Here is a 25,505-nt window from a genome sequence, read left to right as displayed (position 1 = left end):
ATGTTACATCACTCCGTCTGTAGGATGACTTCAATGCTATCATCACTCCGTCTGTATCATAACATCGATGGTAACATCACTCCGTCTGTAGCATAACATCGATGGTAACATCACTCTGTCTGTAGCATAACATCGATGGTAACATCACTCCGTCTGTAGGATGACTTCAATGTTAACATCACTCCGTCTGTAGGATTACGTCGATGGTAACATCACTCAGCCTGTAACACAACATCGACAGTGAGATCACTCCGTTTGTAGCATAACATCGATGTTACATCACTCCGTCTGTAGGATGACTTCAATGCTATCACCACTCCGTCTGTAGCATAACATCGATGGTAACATCACTCCGTCTGTAGCATAACATCGATGGTAACACGGAGTGTGTAGCACAACATCGATTGTAACATCACTCCGTCTGTAGCACAACGTCGATGATAACATCACTACGTCTGTAGCGTAACATCGATTTTACATCACTCCGTCTGTAGCAAAACATCGATGCTACATCACTCCGTGTGTAGTAAAACATCGATGGTAACATCACTCCGTCTGTAGGATGACTTGAATGTTAACATCACTCCGTCTGTAGCACAACATCGATGGTAACATCGCTCAGTCTGTAGGATAAGGTCGATGGTAACATAACTCCGTCTGTAGCATAACATCAACAGTAATATCACTCCGTCTGTAGCACAACATCAACAGTAATATCACTCCGTCTGTAGCATAACATCGATGGTAACATCACTCCGTCTGTAGCATAACGTCGATGGTAACATCACTCCGTCTGTAGGATGACTTGAATGTAAACATCACTCCGTCTGTAGCATAACGTCGATGGTAACATCACTCCGTCTGTAGGATGACTTCAATGTTAACATCACTCCGTCTGTAGCATAACGTCGATGTTAACATCACTTCGTCTGTAGAGTAACTTCGATGGTAATAACACTCCGCCTGTAGCATAACATCGATGGTAACATCGCTCAACCTGTACCAGAACATCGACAGTAAGATCACTCCGTTTGTAGCATAACATCGATGGTAGCATCACTCCGTCTGTAGGATGACTTCAATGTTAACATCACTCCGTCTGTAGCATAACATCGATGGTAACACGGAGTGTGTAGCACAACATCGATGGTAACATCACTACGTCTGTAGCGCAACATCGATTTTACATCACTCCGTCTGTAGCATAACATCAATGCTACATCACTCCGTGTGTAGTAAAACATCGATGGTAACATCACTTCGTCTGTAGGATGACTTCAATGTTAACATCACTCCGTCTGTAGCATAGCATCGATGGTAACATCGCTCCGTCTGTAGGATGACTTCAATGTTAACATCACTCCGTCTGTAGCATAACGTCGATGGTAACATCACTCTGTCTGTAGCATAACATCGATGGTAACATCACTCCGTCTGTAGCATAACATCGATGGTACATCACTCCGTCTGTAGTAAAACATCGATGGTAGGATCACTCCGTCTGTAGTACAACATCGATGGTAACATCACACTGTCTGTAACATAACATCGACAGTGAGATCACTCCGTTTGTAGCATGACATCGATGTTACATCACTCCGTCTGTAGGATGACTTCAATGCTATCATCACTCCGTCTGTATCATAACATCGATGGTAACATCACTCCGTCTGTAGCATAACATCGATGGTAGCATCACTCCGTCTGTAGGATGACTTCAATGTTAACATCACTCCGTCTGTAGCATAACATCGATGGTAACGTCACTCCGTCTGTAGCATAACATCGATGGTAACACGGAGTGTGTAGCACAACATCGATGGTAACATCACTACGTCTGTAGCGCAACATCGATTTTACATCACTCCGTCTGTAGCATAACATCAATGCTACATCACTCCGTGTGTAGTAAAACATCGATGGTAACATCACTTCGTCTGTAGGATGACTTCAATGTTAACATCACTCCGTCTGTAGCATAGCATCGATGGTAACATCGCTCCGTCTGTAGGATGACTTCAATGTTAACATCACTCCGACTGTAGCATAACGTCGATGGTAACATCACTCTGTCTGTAGCATAACATCGATGGTAACATCACTCCGTCTGTAGCATAACATCGATGGTACATCACTCCGTCTGTAGTAAAACATCGATGGTAGGATCACTCCGTCTGTAGTACAACATCGATGGTAACATCACACTGTCTGTAACATAACATCGACAGTGAGATCACTCCGTTTGTAGCATGACATTGATGTTACATCACTCCGTCTGTAGGATGACTTCAATGCTATCATCACTCCGTCTGTATCATAACATCGATGGTAACATCACTCCGTCTGTAGCATAACATCGATGGTAACATCACTCCGTCTGTAGCATAATATCGATGGTAACATCACTCCGTCTGTGGGATGACTTCAATGTTAACATCAGTCCGTCTGTAGGATTACGTCGATGGTAACATCACTCAGCCTGTAACATAACATCGACAGTGAGATCACTCCGTTTGTAGCATAACATCGATGTTACATCACTCCGTCTGTAGGATGACTTCAATGCTATCACCACTCCGTCTGTAGCATAACATCGATGGTAACATCACTCCGTCTGTAGCATAACATCGATGGTAACACGGAGTGTGTAGCACAACATCGATTGTAACATCACTCCGTCTGTAGCACAACGTCGATGATAACATCACTACGTCTGTAGCGTAACATCGATTTTACATCACTCCGTCTGTAGCAAAACATCGATGCTACATCACTCCGTGTGTAGTAAAACATCGATGGTAACATCACTCCGTCTGTAGGATGACTTGAATGTTAACATCACTCCGTCTGTAGCATAACGTCGATGGTAACATCACTCCGTCTGTAGGATGACTTGAATGTAAACATCACTCCGTCTGTAGCATAACGTCGATGGTAACATCACTCCGTCTGTAGGATGATTTCAATGTTAACATCACTCCGTCTGTAGCATAACGTCGATGTTAACATCACTTCGTCTGTAGAGTAACTTCGATGGTAATAACACTCCGTCTGTAGCATAACATCGATGGTAACATCGCTCAACCTGTACCAGAACATCGACAGTAAGATCACTCCGTTTGTAGCATAACATCGATGGTAGCATCACTCCGTCTGTAGCAAAACATCGATGCTACATCACTCCGTGTGTAGTAAAACATCGATGGTAACATCACTCCGTCTGTAGGATGACTTGAATGTTAACATCACTCCGTCTGTAGCACAACATCGATGGTAACATCGCTCAGTCTGTAGGATAAGGTCGATGGTAACATTACTCCGTCTGTAGCATAACATCAACAGTAATGTCACTCCGTCTGTAGCATAACATCAACAGTAATATCACTCCGTCTGTAGCATAACATCGATGGTAACATCACTCTGTCTGTAGCATAACATCGATGATAACATCACTCCGTCTGTAGAGGAACATCGATGCAACATCACTTCGTCTGTAGAAAAACATCAATGGTAGGATCACTCCGTCTGTACTACAACATCGATGGTAACATCACTCTGTCTGTAGCATAACATCGATGGTAACATCACTCTGTCTGTAGCACAACATCGATGGTAACATCACTCCGTCTGTAGCATAACATCGATGGTAACACAACTCCACCTGTAGGATGACTTCAATATTAACATCACTCCGTCTGTAGCATAACGTCGATGGTAACATCACTCCATCTGTAGGATGACTTCAATCTTAACATCACTCCGTCTGTAGCATAACGTCGATGGTAACATCACTCAGCCTGTAACATAACATCGACAATAACATCACTCCGCCTGTAGCGTAACATCGATGTTACATCACTCCGTCTGTAGTATGACTTCAATGTTAACATCACTTCGTTTGTAGCATAACATCGGTGGTAACATCACTCCATCTGTAGGATGACTTCAATATTAACATCAATCCGTCTGTAGCATAACGTCGATGGTAACATCACTCCGTCTGTAGCGTAGCTTCGACGGTAATAACACTCCGTCTGTAGCATAACATCGATGGTAACATCGCTCCGTCTGTAGCATAACGTCGATGGTAACATCACTCCGTCTGTAGCATAACATCGATGGTAACACGGAGTGTGTAGCACAACATCGATTGTAACATCACTCCGTCTGTAGCACAACGTCGATGATAACATCACTACGTCTGTAGCGTAACATCGATTTTACATCACTCCGTCTGTAGCAAAACATCGATGCTACATCACTCCGTGTGTAGTAAAACATCGATGGTAACATCACTCCGTCTGTAGGATGACTTGAATGTTAACATCACTCCGTCTGTAGCACAACATCGATGGTAACATCGCTCAGTCTGTAGGATAAGGTCGATGGTAACATTACTCCGTCTGTAGCATAACATCAACAGTAATATCACTCCGTCTGTAGCATAACATCAACAGTAATATCACTCCGTCTGTAGCATAACATCGATGGTAACATCACTCCGTCTGTAGCATGACGTCGATGGTAACATCACTCCGTCTGTAGGATGACTTGAATGTAAACATCACTCCGTCTGTAGCATAACGTCGATGGTAACATCACTCCGTCTGTAGGATGACTTCAATGTTAACATCACTCCGTCTGTAGCATAACGTCGATGGTAACATCGCTCAACCTGTACCAGAACATCGACAGTAAGATCACTCCGTTTGTAGCATAACATCGATGGTAGCATCACTCCGTCTGTAGGATGACTTCAATGTTAACATCACTCCGTCTGTAGCATAACATCGATGGTAACGTCACTCCGTCTGTAGCATAACATCGATGGTAACACGGAGTGTGTAGCACAACATCGATGGTAACATCACTACGTCTGTAGCGCAACATCGATTTTACATCACTCCGTCTGTAGCATAACATCAATGCTACATCACTCCGTGTGTAGTAAAACATCGATGGTAACATCACTTCGTCTGTAGGATGACTTCAATGTTGACATCACTCCGTCTGTAGCATAGCATCGATGGTAACATCGCTCCGTCTGTAGGATGACTTCAATGTTAACATCACTCCGTCTGTAGCATAACGTCGATGGTAACATCACTCTGTCTGTAGCATAACATCGATGGTAACATCACTCCGTCTGTAGCATAACATCGATGGTACATCACTCCGTCTGTAGTAAAACATCGATGGTAGGATCACTCCGTCTGTAGTACAACATCGATGGTAACATCACACTGTCTGTAACATAACATCGACAGTGAGATCACTCCGTTTGTAGCATGACATCGATGTTACATCACTCCGTCTGTAGGATGACTTCAATGCTATCATCACTCCGTCTGTATCATAACATCGATGGTAACATCACTCCGTCTGTAGCATAACATCGATGGTAACATCACTCCGTCTGTAGCATAATATCGATGGTAACATCACTCCGTCTGTAGGATGACTTCAATGTTAACATCACTCCGTCTGTAGGATTACGTCGATGGTAACATCACTCAGCCTGTAACATAACATCGACAGTGAGATCACTCCGTTTGTAGCATAACATCGATGTTACATCACTCCGTCTGTAGGATGACTTCAATGCTATCACCACTCCGTCTGTAGCATAACATCGATGGTAACATCACTCCGTCTGTAGCATAACATCGATGGTAACACGGAGTGTGTAGCACAACATCGATTGTAACATCACTCCGTCTGTAGCACAACGTCGATGATAACATCACTACGTCTGTAGCGTAAGATCGATTTCACGTCACTCCGTCTGTAGTAAAACATCGATGCTACATCACTCCGTGTGTAGTAAAACATCGATGGTAACATCACTCCGTCTGTAGGATGACTTCAATGTTAACATCACTCCGTCTGTAGCACAACATCGATGGTAACATCGCTCAGTCTGTAGGATAAGGTCGATGGTAACATTACTCCGTCTGTAGCATAACATCAACAGTAATGTCACTCCGTCTGTAGCATAACATCAACAGTAATATCACTCCGTCTGTAGCATAACATCGATGGTAACATCACTCTGTCTGTAGCATAACATCGATGATAACATCACTCCGTCTGTAGAGGAACATCGATGCAACATCACTTCGTCTGTAGAAAAACATCAATGGTAGGATCACTCCGTCTGTACTATAACATCGATGGTAACATCACTCTGTCTGTAGCATAACATCGATGGTAACATCACTTTGTCTGTAGCACAACATCGATGGTAACATCACTCCGTCTGTAGCACAACATCGATGGTAACACAACTCCATCTGTAGGATGACTTCAATAATAACATCACTCCGTCTGTAGCATAACGTCGATGGTAACATCACTCCATCTGTAGGATGACTTCAATGTTAACATCACTTCGTTTGTAGCATAACATCGATGGTAACATCACTCCATCTGTAGGATGACTTCAATAATAACATCAATCCGTCTGTAGCATAACGTCGATGGTAACATCACTCTGTCTGTAGCGTAGCTTCGACGGTAATAACACTCCGTCTGTAGCATAACATCGATGGTAACATCGCTCCGTCTGTAGCATAACGTCGATGGTAACATCACTCCGTCTGTAGCATAACGTCGATGGTAACATCACTCCGTCTGTAGCATAACATCGATGGTAACATCACTCCGTCTGTAGGATGACTTCAATGTTAACATCACTCCGTGTGTAGCATAACGTCGATGGTAACATCACTCAGCCTGTAACATAACATCGACAGTGAGATCACTCCGTTTGTAGCATGACATCGATGTTACATCACTCCGTCTGTAGGATGACTTCAATGCTATCATCACTCCGTCTGTATCATAACATCGATGGTAACATCACTCCGTCTGTAGCATAACATCGATGGTAACATCACTCCGTCTGTAGCATAACATCGATGGTAACATCACTCCGTCTGTAGGATGACTTCAATGTTAACATCACTCCGTCTGTAGGATTACGTCGATGGTAACATCACTCAGCCTGGAACATAACATCGACAGTGAGATCACTCCGTTTGTAGCATAACATCGATGGTAACATCACTCCGTCTGTAGCATAACATCGATGGTAACACGGAGTGTGTAGCACAACATCGATTGTAACATCACTAAATCTGTAGCACAACGTCGATGATAACATCACTACGTCTGTAGCGTAACATCGATTTTACATCACTCCGTCTGTAGCAAAACATCGATGCTACATCACTCCGTGTGTAGCAAAACATCGATGGTGACATCACTCCGTCTGTAGTATGACTTGAATGTTAACATCACTCCGTCTGTAGCACAACATCGATGGTAACATCGCTCAGTCTGTAGGATAAGGTCGATGGTAACATTACTCCGTCTGTAGCATAACATCAACAGTAATATCACTCCGTCTGTAGCATAACATCAACAGTAATATCACTCCGTCTGTAGCATAACGTCGATGGTAACATCACTCCGTCTGTAGCGTAGCTTCGACGGTAATAACACTCCGTCTGTAGCATAACATCGATGGTAACATCGCTCCGTCTGTAGGATGACTTGAATGTAAACATCACTCCGTCTGTAGCATAACGTCGATGGTAACATCACTCCGTCTGTAGCATAACATTGTTCGTAACATCACTCCGTCTGTAGGATGACTTCAATGTTAACATCACTCCGTCTGTAGCATAACGTCGATGGTAACATCACTTCGTCTGTAGCGTAACTTCGATGGTAATAACACTCCGTCTGTAGCATAACATCGATGGTAACATCGCTCAGCCTGTACCAGAACATCGACAGTAAGATCACTCCTTTTGTAGCATAACATCGATGGTAACGTCACTCCGTCTGTAGCATAACATCGATGGTAACACGGAGTGTGTAGCACAACATCGATGGTAACATCAATCCGACTGTAGCATAACGTCGATGGGAACATCACTACGTCTGTAGCGCAACATCGATTTTACATCACTCCGTCTGTAGCATAACATCGATGCTACATCACTCCGTGTGTAGTAAAACATCGATGGTAACATCACTTCGTCTGTAGGATGACTTCAATGTTAACATCACTCCGTCTGTAGCATAGCATCGATGGTAACATCGCTCCGTCTGTAGGATGACTTCAATGTTAACATCACTCCGTCTGTAGCATAACGTCGATGGTAACATCACTCTGTCTGTAGCATAACATCGATGGTAACATCACTCCGTCTGTAGCATAACATCGATGGTACATCACTCCGTCTGTAGTAAAACATCGATGGTAGGATCACTCCGTCTGTAGTACAACATCGATGGTAACATCACACTGTCTGTAGCACAACATCGATGGAAACATCACTCTGTCTGTAGGATGACTTCAATGTTAACATCACTCCGTCTGTAGCATAGCATCGATGGTAACATCGCTCCGTCTGTAGGATGACTTCAATGTTAACATCACTCCGTCTGTAGCATAACGTCGATGGTAACATCACTCTGTCTGTAGCATAACATCGATGGTAACATCACTCCGTCTGTAGCACAACATCGATGGTACATCACTCCGTCTGTAGTAAAACATCGATGGTAGGATCACTCCGTCTGTAGTACAACATCGATGGTAACATCACACTGTCTGTAGCATAACGTCGATGGTAACATCACTCAGCCTGTAACATAACATCGACAATAACATCACTCCGCCTGTAGCGTAACATCGATGTTACATTACTCCGTCTGTAGTATGACTTCAATGTTAACATCACTTCGTTTGTAGCATAACATCGATAGTAACACCACTCTGTCTGTAGCAAAACATCGATGGTAACACGGAGTGTGTAGCACAACATCGATGGTAACATCACTCCGTCTGTAGGATAACGTCGATGGTAATATCACTCCGTCTGTAGCATAACGTCGATGGTAACATCACTCCGTCTGTAGGATGACTTCAATGTTAACATCACTCTGTCTTTAGCACAACGTGGATGGTAACATCACTCCGTCCTTAGCGTAACTTCGACGGTAACAACACTCCGTCTGTAGCATAACATCGATGTTAACATCACTCCATCTGTAGCATAACGTAGATGGTAACATCACTCCGTCTGTAGCGTGACATCGATGTTACATCACTTCGTCTGTAGCATAAGATCGATGGTACATTAAGTCCGTCTGTATCATAACATCGATGGTAACATCACTCCGTCTGTAGCATAACATCGATGGTAACATCACTCCGTCTGTAGCATAAGATCGATGGTAACATCACTCCGTCTGTAGGATGACTTCAATGTTAACATCACTCCGTGTGTAGCATAACGTCGATGCTAACATCACTCAGCCTGTAACATAACATCGACAGTGAGATCACTCCGTTTGTAGCATGACATCGATGTTACATCACTCCGTCTGTAGGATGACTTCAATGCTATCATCACTCCGTCTGTATCATAACATCGATGGTAACATCACTCCGTCTGTAGCATAACATCGATGGTAACATCACTCCGTCTGTAGCATAACATCCATGGTAACATCACTCCGTCTGTAGGATGACTTCAATGTTAACATCACTCCGTCTGTAGGATTACGTCGATGGTAACATCACTCAGCCTGTAACATAACATTGACAGTGAGATCACTCCGTTTGTAGCATAACATCGATGTTACATCACTCCGTCTGTAGGATGACTTCAATGCTATCACCACTCCGTCTGTAGCATAACATCGATGGTAACATCACTCCGTCTGTAGCATAACATCGATGGTAACATCACTACGTCTGTAGCGTAACATCGATTTTACATCACTCCGTCTGTAGAAAAACATCGATGCTACATCACTCCGTGTGTAGTAAAACATCGATGGTAACATCACTCCGTCTGTAGGATGACTTGAATGTTAACATCACTCCGTCTGTAGCACAACATCGATGGTAACATCGCTCAGTCTGTAGGATAAGGTCGATGGTAACATTACTCCGTCTGTAGCATAACATCAACAGTAATATCACTCCGTCTGTAGCATAACATCAACAGTAATATCACTCCGTCTGTAGCATAACATCGATGGTAACATCACTCCGTCTGTAGCATAACGTCGATGGTAACATCACTCCGTCTGTAGGATGACTTGAATGTAAACATCACTCCGTCTGTAGCATAACGTCGATGGTAACATCACTCCGTCTGTAGCATAACGTCGATGTTAACACCACTTCGTCTGTAGAGTAACTTCGATGGTAATAACACTCCGTCTGTAGCATAACATCGATGGTAACATCGCTCAACTTGTACCAGAACATCGACAGTAATATCACTCCGTTTGTAGCATAACATCGATGGTAGCATCACTCCGTCTGTAGGATGACTTCAATGTTAACATCACTCCGTCTGTAGCATAACATCGATGGTAACGTCACTCCGTCTGTAGCATAACATCGATGGTAACACGGAGTGTGTAGCACAACATCGATGGAAACATCACTACGTCTGTAGCGCAACATCGATTTTACATCACTCCGTCTGTAGCATAACATCGATTTTACATCACTCCGTGTGTAGTAAAACATCGATGGTAACATCACTTCGTCTGTAGGATGACTTCAATGTTAACATCACTCCGTCTGTAGCATAGCATCGATGGTAACATCGCTCCGTCTGTAGGATGACTTCAATGTTAACATCACTCCGTCTGTAGCATAACGTCGATGGTAACATCACTCTGTCTGTAGCATAACATCGATGGTAACATCACTCCGTCTGTAGCATAACATCGATGGTAACATCACACTGTCTGTAACATAACATCGACAGTGAGATCACTCCGTTTGTAGCATGACATCGATGTTACATCACTCCGTCTGTAGGATGACTTCAATGCTATCATCACTCCGTCTGTATCATAACATCGATGGTAACATCACTCCGTCTGTAGCATAACATCGATGGTAACATCACTCCGTCTGTAGCATAATATCGATGGTAACATCACTCCGTCTGTAGGATGACTTCAATGTTAACATCACTCCGTCTGTAGGATTACGTCGATGGTAACATCACTCAGCCTGTAACATAACATCGACAGTGAGGTCACTCCGTTTGTAGCATAACATCGATGTTACATCACTCCGTCTGTAGGATGACTTCAATGCTATCACCACTCCGTCTGTAGCATAACATTGATGGTAACATCACTCCGTCTGTAGCATAACATCGATGGTAACACGGAGTGTGTAGCACAACATCGATTGTAACATCACTCCGTCTGTAGCACAACGTCGATGATAACATCACTACGTCTGTAGGATGACTTGAATGTTAACATCACTCCGTCTGTAGCACAACATCGATGGTAACATCGCTCAGTCTGTAGGATAAGGTCGGTGGTAACATTACTCCGTCTGTAGCATAACATCAACAGTAATATCACTCCGTCTGTAGCATAACATCGATGGAAACATCACTCCGTCTGTAGCATAACGTCGATGGTAACATCACTCCGTCTGTAGGATGACTTGAATGTAAACATCACTCCGTCTGTAGCATAACGTCGATGGTAACATCACTCCGTCTGTAGGATGACTTCAATGTTAACATCACTCCGTCTGTAGCATAACGTCGATGTTAACATCACTTCCTCTGTAGAGTAACTTCGATGGTAATAACACTCCGTCTGTAGCATAACATCGATGGTAACATCGCTCAACTTGTACCAGAACATCGACAGTAAGATCACTCCGTTTGTAGCAAAACATCGATGGTAGCATCACTCCGTCTGTAGGATGACTTCAATGTTAACATCACTCCGTCTGTAGCATAACATCGATGGTAACGTCACTCCGTCTGTAGCATAACATCGATGTTACATCACTCCGTCTGTAGGATGACTTCAATGCTATCACCACTCCGTCTGTAGCATAACATCGATGGTAACATCACTCCGTCTGTAGCATAACATCGATGGTAACACGGAGTGTGTAGCACAACATCGATTGTAACATCACTCCGTCTGTAGCACAACGTCGATGATAACATCACTACGTCTGTAGGATGACTTGAATGTTAACATCACTCCGTCTGTAGCACAACATCGATGGTAACATCGCTCAGTCTGTAGGATAAGGTCGATGGTAACATTACTCCGTCTGTAGCATAACATCAACAGTAATATCACTCCGTCTGTAGCATAACATCGATGGTAACATCACTCCGTCTGTAGCATAACGTCGATGGTAACATCACTCCGTCTGTAGGATGACTTGAATGTAAACATCACTCCGTCTGTAGCATAACGTCGATGGTAACATCACTCCGTCTGTAGGATGACTTCAATGTTAACATCACTCCGTCTGTAGCATAACGTCGATGTTAACATCACTTCGTCTGTAGAGTAACTTCGATGGTAATAACACTCCGTCTGTAGCATAACATCGATGGTAACATCGCTCAACTTGTACCAGAACATCGACAGTAAGATCACTCCGTTTGTAGCATAACATCGATGGTAGCATCACTCCGTCTGTAGGATGACTTCAATGTTAACATCACTCCGTCTGTAGCATAACATCGATGGTAACGTCACTCCGTCTGTAGCATAACATCGATGGAAACACGGAGTGTGTAGCACAACATCGATGGTAACATCACTACGTCTGTAGCGCAACATCGATTTTACATCACTCCGTCTGTAGCATAACATCAATGCTACATCACTCCGTGTGTAGTAAAACATCGATGGTAACATCACTTCGTCTGTAGGATGACTTCAATGTTAACATCACTCCGTCTGTAGCATAGCATCGATGGTAACATCGCTCCGTCTGTAGGATGACTTCAATGTTAACATCACTCCGTCTGTAGCATAACGTCGATGGTAACATCACTCTGTCTGTAGCATAACATCGATGGTAACATCACTCCGTCTGTAGCATAACATCGATGGTACATCACTCCGTCTGTAGTAAAACATCGATGGTAGGATCACTCCGTCTGTAGTACAACATCGATGGTAACATCACACTGTCTGTAACATAACATCGACAGTGAGATCACTCCGTTTGTAGCATGACATCGATGTTACATCACTCCGTCTGTAGGATGACTTCAATGCTATCATCACTCCGTCTGTATCATAACATCGATGGTAACATCACTCCGTCTGTAGCATAACATCGATGGTAACATCACTCCGTCTGTAGCATAATATCGATGGTAACATCACTCCGTCTGTAGGATGACTTCAATGTTAACATCACTCCGTCTGTAGGATTACGTCGATGGTAACATCACTCAGCCTGTAACATAACATCGACAGTGAGATCACTCCGTTTGTAGCAAAACATCGATGTTACATCAATCCGTCTGTAGGATGACTTCAATGCTATCACCACTCCGTCTGTAGCATAACATCGATGGTAACATCACTCCGTCTGTAGCATAACATCGATGGTATCACGGAGTGTGTAGCACAACATCGATTGTAACATCACTCCGTCTGTAGCACAACGTCGATGATAACATCACTACGTCTGTAGCGTAACATCGACTTTACATCACTCCGTCTGTAGCAAAACATCGATGCTACATCACTCCGTGTGTAGTAAAACATCGATGGTAACATCACTCCGTCTGTAGGATGACTTCAATGTTAACATCACTCCGTCTGTAGCACAACATCGATGGTAACATCGCTCAGTCTGTAGGATAAGGTCGATGGTAACATTACTCCGTCTGTAGCATAACATCAACAGTAATATCACTCCGTCTGTAGCATAACATCAACAGTAATATCACTCCGTCTGTAGCATAACATTGATGGTAACATCACTCTGTCTGTAGCATAACATCGATGATAACATCACTCCGTCTGTAGAGGAACATCGATGCAACATCACTTCGTCTGTAGAAAAACATCAATGGTAGGATCACTCCGTCTGTACTATAACATCGATGGTAACATCACTCTGTCTGTAGCATAACATCGATGGTAACATCACTCTGTCTGTAACACAACATCGATGGTAACATCACTCCGTCTGTAGCATAACATCGATGGTAACATCACTCCATCTGTAGGATGACTTCAATATTAACATCACTCCGTCTGTAGCATAACGTCGATGGTAACATCACTCCATCTGTAGGATGACTTCAATCTTAACATCACTCCGTCTGTAGCATAACGTCGATGGTAACATCACTCAGCCTGTAACTTAACATCGACAATAACATCACTCCGCCTGTAGCGTAACATCGATGTTACATCACTCCGTCTGTAGTATGACTTCAATGTTAACATCACTTCGTTTGTAGCATAACATCGATGGTAACATCACTCCATCTGTAGGATGACTTCAATATTAACATCAATCCGTCTGTAGCATAACGTCGATGGTAACATCACTCCGTCTGTAGCGTGGCTTCGACGGTAATAACACTCCGTCTGTAGCATAACATCGATGGTAACATCGCTCCGTCTGTAGCATAACGTCGATGGTAACATCACTCCGTCTGTAGCATAACGTCGATGGTAACATCACTCCGTCTGTAGCGTAGCTTCGACGGTAATAACACTCCGTCTGTAGCATAACATCGATGGTAACATCGCTCCGTCTGTAGCATGACGTCGATGGTAGTATCACTCCGTTTGTAGCATAACGTCGATGGTAACATCACTCCGTCTGTAGGATGACTTGAATGTAAACATCACTCCGTCTGTAGCATAACGTCGATGGTAACATCACTCCGTCTGTAGGATGACTTCAATGTTAACATCACTCCGTCTGTAGCATAACGTCGATGTTAACATCACTTCGTCTGTAGAGTAACTTCGATGGTAATAACACTCCGTCTGTAGCACAACATCGATGGTAACATCGCTCAACCTGTACCAGAACATCGACAGTAAGATCACTCCGTTTGTAGCATAACATCGATGGTAGCATCACTCCGTCTGTAGGATGACTTCAATGTTAACATCACTCCGTCTGTAGTATAACATCGATGGTAACGTCACTCCGTCTGTAGCATAACATCGATGGTAACACGGAGTGTGTAGCACAACATCGATGGTAACATCACTACGTCTGTAGCGCAACATCGATTTTACATCACTCCGTCTGTAGCACAACATCAATGCTACATCACTCCGTGTGTAGTAAAACATCGATGGTAACATCACTTCGTCTGTAGGATGACTTCAATGTTAACATCACTCCGTCTGTAGCATAGCATCGATGGTAACATCGCTCCGTCTGTAGGATGACTTCAATGTTAACATCACTCCGTCTGTAGCATAACGTCGATGGTAACATCACTCTGTCTGTAGCATAACATCGATGGTAACATCACTCCGTCTGTAGCATAACATCGATGGTACATCACTCCGTCTGTAGTAAAACATCGATGGTAGGATCACTCCGTCTGTAGTACAACATCGATGGTAACATCACACTGTCTGTAACATAACATCGACAGTGAGATCACTCCGTTTGTAGCATGACATCGATGTTACATCACTCCGTCTGTAGGATGACTTCAATGGTAATATCACTCCGTCTGTAGCTTGACGTCGATGGTAACATCACTCCGTCTGTAGGATGACTTCAATATTAACATCACTCCGTCTGTAGCATAACGTCTATGGTAACATCACTCCTTCTGTAGGATGACTTCAATCTTAACATCACTCCGTCTGTAGGATAACGTCGATGGTAACATCACTCAACCTGTAACATAACATCGACAATAACATCACTCCGCCTGTAGCGTAACATCGATGTTACATTACTCCGTCTGTAGGATGACTTGAATGTAAACATCACTCCGTCTGTAGCATAACGTCGATGGTAACATCACTCCGTCTGTAGGATGACTTCAATGTTAACATCACTCCGTCTGTAGCATAACGTCGATGTTAACATCACTTCGTCTGTAGAGTAACTTCGATGGTAATAACACTCCGTCTGTAGCACAACATCGATGGTAACATCGCTCAACCTGTACCAGAACATCGACAGTAAGATCACTCCGTTTGTAGCATAACATCGATGGTAGCATCACTCCGTCTGTAGGATGACTTCAATGTTAACATCACTCCGTCTGTAGCATAACATCGATGGTAACGTCACTCCGTCTGTAGCATAACATCGATGGTAACACGGAGTGTGTAGCACAACATCGATGGTAACATCACTACGTCTGTAGCGCAACATCGATTTTACATCACTCCGTCTGTAGCATAACATCAATGCTACATCACTCCGTGTGTAGTAAAACATCGATGGTAACATCACTTCGTCTGTAGGATGACTTCAATGTTAACATCACTCCGTCTGTAGCATAGCATCGATGGTAACATCGCTCCGTCTGTAGGATGACTTCAATGTTAACATCACTCCGTCTGTAGCATAACGTCGATGGTAACATCACTCTGTCTGTAGCATAACATCGATGGTAACATCACTCCGTCTGTAGCATAACATCGATGGTACATCACTCCGTCTGTAGTAAAACATCGATGGTAGGATCACTCCGTCTGTAGTACAACATCGATGGTAACATCACACTGTCTGTAACATAACATCGACAGTGAGATCACTCCGTTTGTAGCATGACATCGATGTTACATCACTCCGTCTGTAGGATGACTTCAATGGTAATATCACTCCGTCTGTAGCTTGACGTCGATGGTAACATCACTCCGTCTGTAGGATGACTTCAATATTAACATCACTCCGTCTGTAGCATAACGTCTATGGTAACATCACTCCTTCTGTAGGATGACTTCAATCTTAACATCACTCCGTCTGTAGGATAACGTCGATGGTAACATCACTCTGTCTGTAGCATAACGTCGATGGTAGCATCACTCCGTCTGTAGGATGACTTCAATGTTAACATCACTCTGTCTTTAGCACAACGTCGATGGTAACATCACTCCGTCCTTAGTGTAACTTCGACGGTAGCAACACTCCGTCTGTAGCATAACATCGATGTTAACATCACTCCGTCTGTAGCATGACGTCGATGGTAACATCACTCCGTCTGTAGCGTGCCATCGATGTTACATCACTTCGTCTGTAGCATAAGATCGATGGTAAATTAAGTCCGTCTGTATCATAACATCGATGGTAACATCACTCCGTCTGTAGCACAACATCGATGGTAACATCACTCCGTCTGTAGCATAACATCGATGGTAACATCACTCCGTCTGTAGGATGACTTCAATGTTAACATCACTCCGTGTGTAGCATAACGTCGATGGTAACATCACTCTGTCTGTAGCATAACGTGGACAGCAACATCACTCTGTCTGTAGCGTAAAATCGATGTTACATCATTCCGTCTGTATCATAAAATCGACAGTAACATCACTCCGTCTGTAGCACAACATCGATGGGAACATCGCTCCGTCTGTAGTATGACTTCAATGTTAACATCACTCCGTGTGTAGCATAACGTCGATGGTAACATCACTCTGTCTGTAGCATAACGTTGACAGTAACATCACTCCGTCTGTAGCGTAAAATCGATGTTACATCATTCCGTCTGTATCATAAAATCGACAGCAACATCAATCCGTCTGTAGCATAACATCGATGGTAACATCACTCCGTCTGTAGGATGACTTCAATGTTAACATCACTCCGTCTGTAGCATAACGTCGATGGTAACATCACTCTGTCTGTAGCATAACATCGATGGTAACATCACTCCGTCTGTAGCATAACATCGATGGTACATCACTCCGTCTGTAGTAAAACATCGATGGTAGGATCACTCCGTCTGTAGTACAACATCGATGGTAACATCACACTGTCTGTAACATAACATCGACAGTGAGATCACTCCGTTTGTAGCATGACATCGATGTTACATCACTCCGTCTGTAGGATGACTTCAATGTTAACATCACTCCGTCTGTAGCTTGACGTCGATGGTAACATCACTCCTTCTGTAGGATGACTTCAATCTTAACATCACTCCGTCTGTAGCATAACGTCTATGGTAACATCACTCCTTCTGTAGGATGACTTCAATCTTAACATCACTCCGTCTGTAGCATAACGTCGATGGTAACATCACTCAGCCTGTAACATAACATCGACAATAACATCACTCCGCCTGTAGCGTAACATCGATGTTACATTACTCCGTCTGTAGTATGACTTCAATGTTAACATCACTTCGTTTGTAGCATAACATCGATAGTAACACCACTCTGTCTGTAGCAAAACATCGATGGTAACACGGAGTGTGTAGCACAACATCGATGGTAACATCACTCCGTCTGTAGGATAACGTCGATGGTAACATCACTCTGTCTGTAGCATAACGTCGATGGTAACATCACTCCGTCTGTAGGATGACTTCAATGTTAACATCACTCTGTCTTTAGCACAACGTCAATGGTAACATCACTCCGTCCTTAGTGTAACTTCGACTGTAACAACACTCCGTCTGTAGCATAACATCGATGTTAACATCACTCCGTCTGTAGCATGACGTCGATGGTAAAATCACTCCGTCTGTAGCGTGACATCGATGTTACATCACTTCGTCTGTAGCATAAGATCGATGGTAAATTAAGTCCGTCTGTATCATAACATCGATGGTAACATCACTCCGTCTGTAGCACAACATCGATGGTAACATCACTCCGTCTGTAGCATAACATCGATGGTAACATCACTCCGTTTGTAGGATGACTTCAATGTTAACATCACTCCGTGTGTAGCATAACGTCGATGGTAACATCACTCTGTCTGTAGCATAACGTGGACAGCAACATCACTCTGTCTGTAGCGTAAAATCGATGTTACATCATTCCGTCTGTATCATAAAATCGACAGTAACATCACTCCGTCTGTAGCACAACATCGATGGGAACATCGCTCCGTCTGTAGTATGACTTCAATGTTAACATCACTCCATGTGTAGCATAACGTCGATGGTAACATCACTCTGTCTGTAGCATAACGTTGACAGTAACATCACTCCGTCTGTAGCGTAAAATCGATGTTACATCATTCCGTCTGTATCATAAAATCGACAGCAACATCAATCCGTCTGTAGCATAACATCGATGGTAACATCACTCCGTCTGTAGGATGACTTCAATGTTAACATCACTCCGTCTGTAGCATAACGTCGATGGTAACATCACTCTGTCTGTAGCATAACATCGATGGTAACATCACTCCGTCTGTAGCATAACATCGATGGTACATCACTCCGTCTGTAGTAAAACATCGATGGTAGGATCACTCCGTCTGTAGTACAACATCGATGGTAACATCACACTGTCTGTAACATAACATCGACAGTGAGATCACTCCGTTTGTAGCATGACATCGATGTTACATCACTCCGTCTGTAGGATGACTTCAATGTTAACATCACTCCGTCTGTAGCTTGACGTCGATGGTAACATCACTCCTTCTGTAGGATGACTTCAATCTTAACATCACTCCGTCTGTAGCATAACGTCTATGGTAACATCACTCCTTCTGTAGGATGACTTCAATCTTAACATCACTCCGTCTGTAGCATAACGTCGATGGTAACATCACTCAGCCTGTAACATAACATCGACAATAACATCACTCCGCCTGTAGCGTAACATCGATGTTACATTACTCCGTCTGTAGTATGACTTCAATGTTAACATCACTTCGTTTGTAGCATAACATCGATAGTAACACCACTCTGTCTGTAGCAAAACATCGATGGTAACACGGAGTGTGTAGCACAACATCGATGGTAACATCACTCCGTCTGTAGGATAACGTCGATGGTAAGATCACTCTGTCTGTAGCATAACGTCGATGGTAACATCACTCCGTCTGTAGGATGACTTCAATGTTAACATCACTCTGTCTTTAGCACAACGTCGATGGTAACATCACTCCGTCCTTAGTGTAACTTCGACGGTAACAACACTCCGTCTGTAGCATAACATCGATGTTAACATCACTCCGTCTGTAGCATGACGTCGATGGTAAAATCACTCCGTCTGTAGCGTGACATCGATGTTACATCACTTCGTCTGTAGCATAAGATCGATGGTAAATTAAGTCCGTCTGTATCATAACATCGATGGTAACATCACTCCGTCTGTAGCACAACATCGATGGTAACATCACTCCGTCTGTAGCATAACATCGATGGTAACATCACTCCGTTTGTAGGATGACTTCAATGTTAACATCACTCCGTGTGTAGCATAACGTCGATGGTAACATCACTCTGTCTGTAGCATAACGTGGACAGCAACATCACTCTGTCTGTAGCGTAAAATCGATGTTACATCATTCCGTCTGTATCATAAAATCGACAGTAACATCACTCCGTCTGTAGCACAACATCGATGGGAACATCGCTCCGTCTGTAGTATGACTTCAATGTTAACATCACTCCGTGTGTAGCATAACGTCGATGGTAACATCACTCTGTCTGTAGCATAACGTTGACAGTAACATCACTCCGTCTGTAGCGTAAAATCGATGTTACATCATTCCGTCTGTATCATAAAATCGACAGCAACATCAATCCGTCTGTAGCATAACATCGATGGTAACATCACTCCGTCTGTAGGATGACTTCAATGTTAACATCACTACGTCTGTAGCAAAACGTTGATGGTAACATCACTCCGTCAGTAGCATAACATCGATGGGAACATCGCTCCGTCTGTAGCGTAACTTCGACGGTAACATCAATGTGTCTGTAGGATGACTTCAATGTTAACATTACTCCGTGTGTAGCATAATATCGCTGGTAACATCACTCTGTGTGTAGCATAACATCGATTGTAACACGGAGTGTGTAGCACAACATCGATGGTAACATCACTCTGTATGTAGCATAACGTCGATGGTAACTTCAGTCCGTCTGTAGCGTAACTTCGACGGTAACATCACTCTGTCTGTAACACAACATCGATGTTACATCACTCCGTGTGTAGTAAAACATCGATGGTAGCATCACTCCGTCTCTAGGATGACTTCAATGTTAACATCACTCCGTCTGTAGGATAACGTATATGGTAACATCACTTCGTCTGTAGCGTTTTTTCAACGGTAACAACACTCCGTCTGTAGGATGACTTCAATGTTAACATCACTACGTCTGTATCATAACGTCGATGGTAACATCACTCCGTCTGTAGCATAACGTCGATGGTAACATCACTCCGTCTGTATGATGACTTCAATGTTAACATCACTCTGTCTGTATCATAACATCGACAGTAACATCACTCCGTCTGTAGCGTAACATCGATGTTACATCACTCCGTCTGTAGCATAATATCGATGGTAACTTCAGTCCGTCTATAGCGTAACTTCGACGGTAACATCACTCTGTTTGTAGCATAACATCGATGTTACATCACTCCGTGTGTAGTAAAACATCGATGGTAGCATCACTCCGTCTGTAGGATGACTTCAATGTTAACATCATTGCATCTGTAGCACAACGTCGATGGTAACATCACTCCGTCTGTAGCGTAACTTCGACGGTAACATCAATGTGTCTGTAGGATGACTTCAATGTTACCATCACTCCGTGTGTAGCATGATATCGCTGGTAACATCACTCCGTGTGTAGCATAACATCGATGGTAACACGGAGTGTGTAGCACAACATCGATGGTAACATCACTTTGTATGTAGCATAACGTCGATGGTAACTTCAGTCCGTCTGTAGCGTAACTTCGACGGTAACATCACTCTGTCTGTAACATAACATCGATGTTACATCACTCCGTGTGTAGTAAAACATCGATGGTAGCATCACTCCGTCTGTAGGATGACTTCAATGTTAACATTACTCCGTCTGTAGGATAACGTATATGGTAACATCACTTCATCTGTAGCATATTTTCAACGGTAACAACACTCCGTCTGTAGGATGACTTCAATGTTAACATGACTACGTCTGTATCATAACGTCGATGGTAACATCACTCCGTCTGTAGCATAACGTCGATGGTAACATCACTCCGTCTGTAGGATGACTTCAATGTTAACATCACTCTGTCTGTAGCATAACGTCGATGGTAACATCACTCAGCCTGTAACATAACTTCGACAGCAACATCACTCCGTCTGTAGCGTAACATCGATGTTACATCACTCCGTCTGTAGCATAACATCGATGGTAACTTCAGTCCGTCTGTAGCGTAACTTCGACGGTAACATCACTCTGTCTGTAGCATAACATCGATGTTACATCACTCCGTGTGTAGTAAAACATCGATGGTACCATCACTCCGTCTGTAGGATGACTTCAATGTTAACATCACTACGTCTGTAGCATAACGTTGATGGTAACATCACTCCGTCTGTAGCATAACATCGATGGGAACATCGCTCCGTCTGTAGGATGACTTCAATGTTAACATCACTCCATCTGTAGCACAACGTCGATGGTAACATCACTCCGTCTGTAGGATGATTTCAATGTTAACATCACTCCGTCTGTAGCATAACGTCGATGGTAACATCACTTCGTCTGTAGCGTATTTTCAACGGTAACAACACTCCCTCTGTAGGATGACTTCAATGTTAACATCATTCCATCTGTATCATAACGTCGATGGTAACATCACTTCGTCTGTAGTATAACGTCGATGGTAACATCACTCCGTCTGTAGGATGGCTTCAATGTTAACATCACTCCGTCTGTAGTATAACGTTGATGGTAACATCACTCCGTCTGTAGGATGACTTCAATATTAACATCACTCCGTCTGTAGCATAACGTCGATGGTAACATCACTCAGCCTGTAACATAACATCGACAGGAACATCACTCCGTCTGTAGCGTTACATCGATGTTACATTACTCCGTCTGTAGGATGACTTCAATGTTAACATCACTCTATCTGTAGCACAACGTCGATGGTAACATCACTCCGTCTGTAGGATGATTTCAATGTTAACATCGCTCCGTCTGTAGCATGACGTCGATGGTAACATCACTTCGTCTGTAGCGTATTTTCAACGGTAACAACACTCCGTCTGTAGGATGACTTCAATGTTAACCTCACTCCGTCTGTATCATAACGTCGATGGTAACATCACTCCGTCTGTAGCATAACGTCGATGGTAACATCACTCCGTCTGTAGGATGACTTCAATGTTAACATCACTCCGTCTGTAGGATAACGTCGATGGTAACATCACTCCGTCTGTAGGATGACTTCAATGTTAACATCACTCTGTCTGTAGCATAACGTCGATGGTAACATCACTCAGCCTGTAACATAACATTGACAGTAACATGACTCCGTCTGTAGCGTTACATCGATGTTACATTACTCCGTCTGTAGGATGACTTGAATGTTAAGATCACTTCGTCTGTAGCACAACATCGATGGTAACATCACTCCGTGTGTAGCATAACGTCGATGGTAACATCACTCTGTATGTAGCATAACGTCGATGGTAACATAAGTCCGTCTGTAGCGTAACATCACTACGTCTGTAGGATAACATCGATGGTAGCATCACTCCGTCTGTAGGATGACTTCAATGTTAACATCACTCCGTCTGTATGATGACTTCAATTTTAACATCACTCCGTCTGTAGCATAACGTCGATGGTAACATCACTTGGTCTGTAGCATTACGTCGATGGTCACACCACTCCGTCTGTAGTATGACTTCGACGGTAACATCACTCAATGATAGCAGTAGAGGACTGAGATACACACCTACCGTAAAGAAAGGTATAGATCCAGAGCACATTCTACAACTACACCTCTTTATTTCAGTCCCTGTGTATGACGTCATAACCCCCTATCGTGCTAGTGGGCCTGGCATCCGGTCCCCGTATGGTACCCAGGGGCAGATGATATATGAACTACACGCCCTGGGAGAAGACTACCGCCTTCATTTGACACACAACGAACATCTGATGGCCCCTGGTGAGCCCTGTCGATATGTCGTGTTTCTCTCTTGTTTTACGCCGCACTCAGCAGTATTCTAGGTTTATGACAGCGGCCTGTAAAACATCGAGTCTGGGTCCTACGAAAGGTTTCATTGGAATACGATGACTTGCATGATACAAGTTGGTAAACCTGGCCAGCTGATCCCGTTAGGCGCGCTTAACAAATATAGTCCGGATGTTCATATGGGACACTAGCACATACAATGCCTGTACAACACTAAAGGAAAGGGTTCGAATGAGCACGTAATGAATACTGAACCTGTGGAGACACGGGTCTGGAATAGCTATCACCAGTTCCACATCAAAACCTGATGGTATTCACCTGCCTTTATCACAGTCGGAGCGTTGACCTAGCCCGTTCGCCATAGACCACCGTTGTCTCGAAAATACACAAATATAAATATGACTTCAGTTTGTATGGAGAATGGCCGTTGGTCACCATCTGTACAGTGCAGGTGTCTGTTTTGTCAGGGTCCTCAGTATGAAGTGATTTGTGTTTCAGGGTGTGTTGTTAGGACACGGAAGGCCAACGAAACAGCACTCGTCCACGCATGCTCAGCGAAACGCTGCTTCTACCACGGAACGTCGGTTTATCACAACGGTTCCACCGTCGCCGTCAGCATCTGCCAGGGACTGGTACAATGTTTGCATACATTTATTTGTGAAACGAGTACAGTTAGATATATTAACTGATCTTCATTACCTATAAACCCGTGAAGACCTGGGTTAGGATTGGTGTTCAGCAGCCCATGCGTGTCACGGGGTCACGTTCGCTGATGCAGACTCTATTATTTACAGAAGACCGCCATGTGGGCAAGCAAACAAACAAGCAAACAAAACCTGACACACAAACCCAGCTCCACATATCCCACGCGGTGCATTCATCGTTAGTATGTCATACTTTACAGCATGGTGTTATCAGCACCCGTGACCATGACCTTATGCTCGTGCCGATACGTCATCAGCACGTGCCGCGCGTACGGCGTGACGTCATAGGCGAACACCCACACATCGTGTACAAAAGGACGTCCTCTTACCGGTTCTGTGGAGTTCCCGGTAAGTGCATCTTTAAGGACACCCTTACATCCGGTATCGTCTTGTAGAACCTTTTACGACAGGTCACTAGAGTAGGTCATACAGGCTAGACAGAGAGGTAATGAATCATGCTTCGGAACAAAGATCAGAGGCGCCGACAGTATTTTATCAAGCGATAGATACAAATTTCATAGACGCACCCAGGAATTTTGAAACGGTTCTAAAGTTTGACTCGTAATTAAACAGCGACACGGCAATGGTCGCTAACGATATAATTGTACATGTGACCCTGTTTACAGATAACCCTGTGTCAGATGATGTGGAGGTCAAAGTAGGAAGGTCACGAAGGTCAACGGAGACCAAGTACCTTGAACTGATGGTAGTGACTGACCCAGAGATGTTCAAGTTCCATGGAAACGACCTTCAGGAATACGTCTTGACCGCTCTCAATATTGTACGTACGCTTCACTATACGTACTTGCTCTTCTGTAGGTTTGATTATGCGTACGCTGCTAA

At 43.6% G+C, this 25,505-nt stretch overlaps 1 protein-coding gene across 2 annotated transcripts in view; it reads left to right on the top strand.

Annotated features, from left to right (window-relative positions):
* LOC137273097 (A disintegrin and metalloproteinase with thrombospondin motifs 6-like) overlaps positions 1–25,505 on the top strand; it is a 111,970-nt gene that overhangs the window by 26,294 nt on the left and 60,171 nt on the right. Inside the window, exons 3-6 of one of the 2 annotated variants that reach the window (XM_067805548.1) lie at positions 23,779–23,931; positions 24,457–24,590; positions 24,863–25,010; positions 25,289–25,443. In XM_067805548.1, coding sequence (XP_067661649.1) covers positions 23,779–23,931; positions 24,457–24,590; positions 24,863–25,010; positions 25,289–25,443 — 590 coding nt within the window. The remainder of the gene's footprint in view (positions 1–23,778; positions 23,932–24,456; positions 24,591–24,862; positions 25,011–25,288; positions 25,444–25,505) is intronic. The other variant, XM_067805549.1, reaches the window with a different exon arrangement.

Source organism: Haliotis asinina, chromosome 2 (genome assembly GCF_037392515.1).
Source record: "Haliotis asinina isolate JCU_RB_2024 chromosome 2, JCU_Hal_asi_v2, whole genome shotgun sequence".
In the NCBI taxonomy this organism is placed as follows: domain Eukaryota; kingdom Metazoa; phylum Mollusca; class Gastropoda; order Lepetellida; family Haliotidae; genus Haliotis; species Haliotis asinina.
Note: the sequence above shows the minus strand (reverse complement) of the source record. Positions and strands in the feature narration are given on the sequence as shown.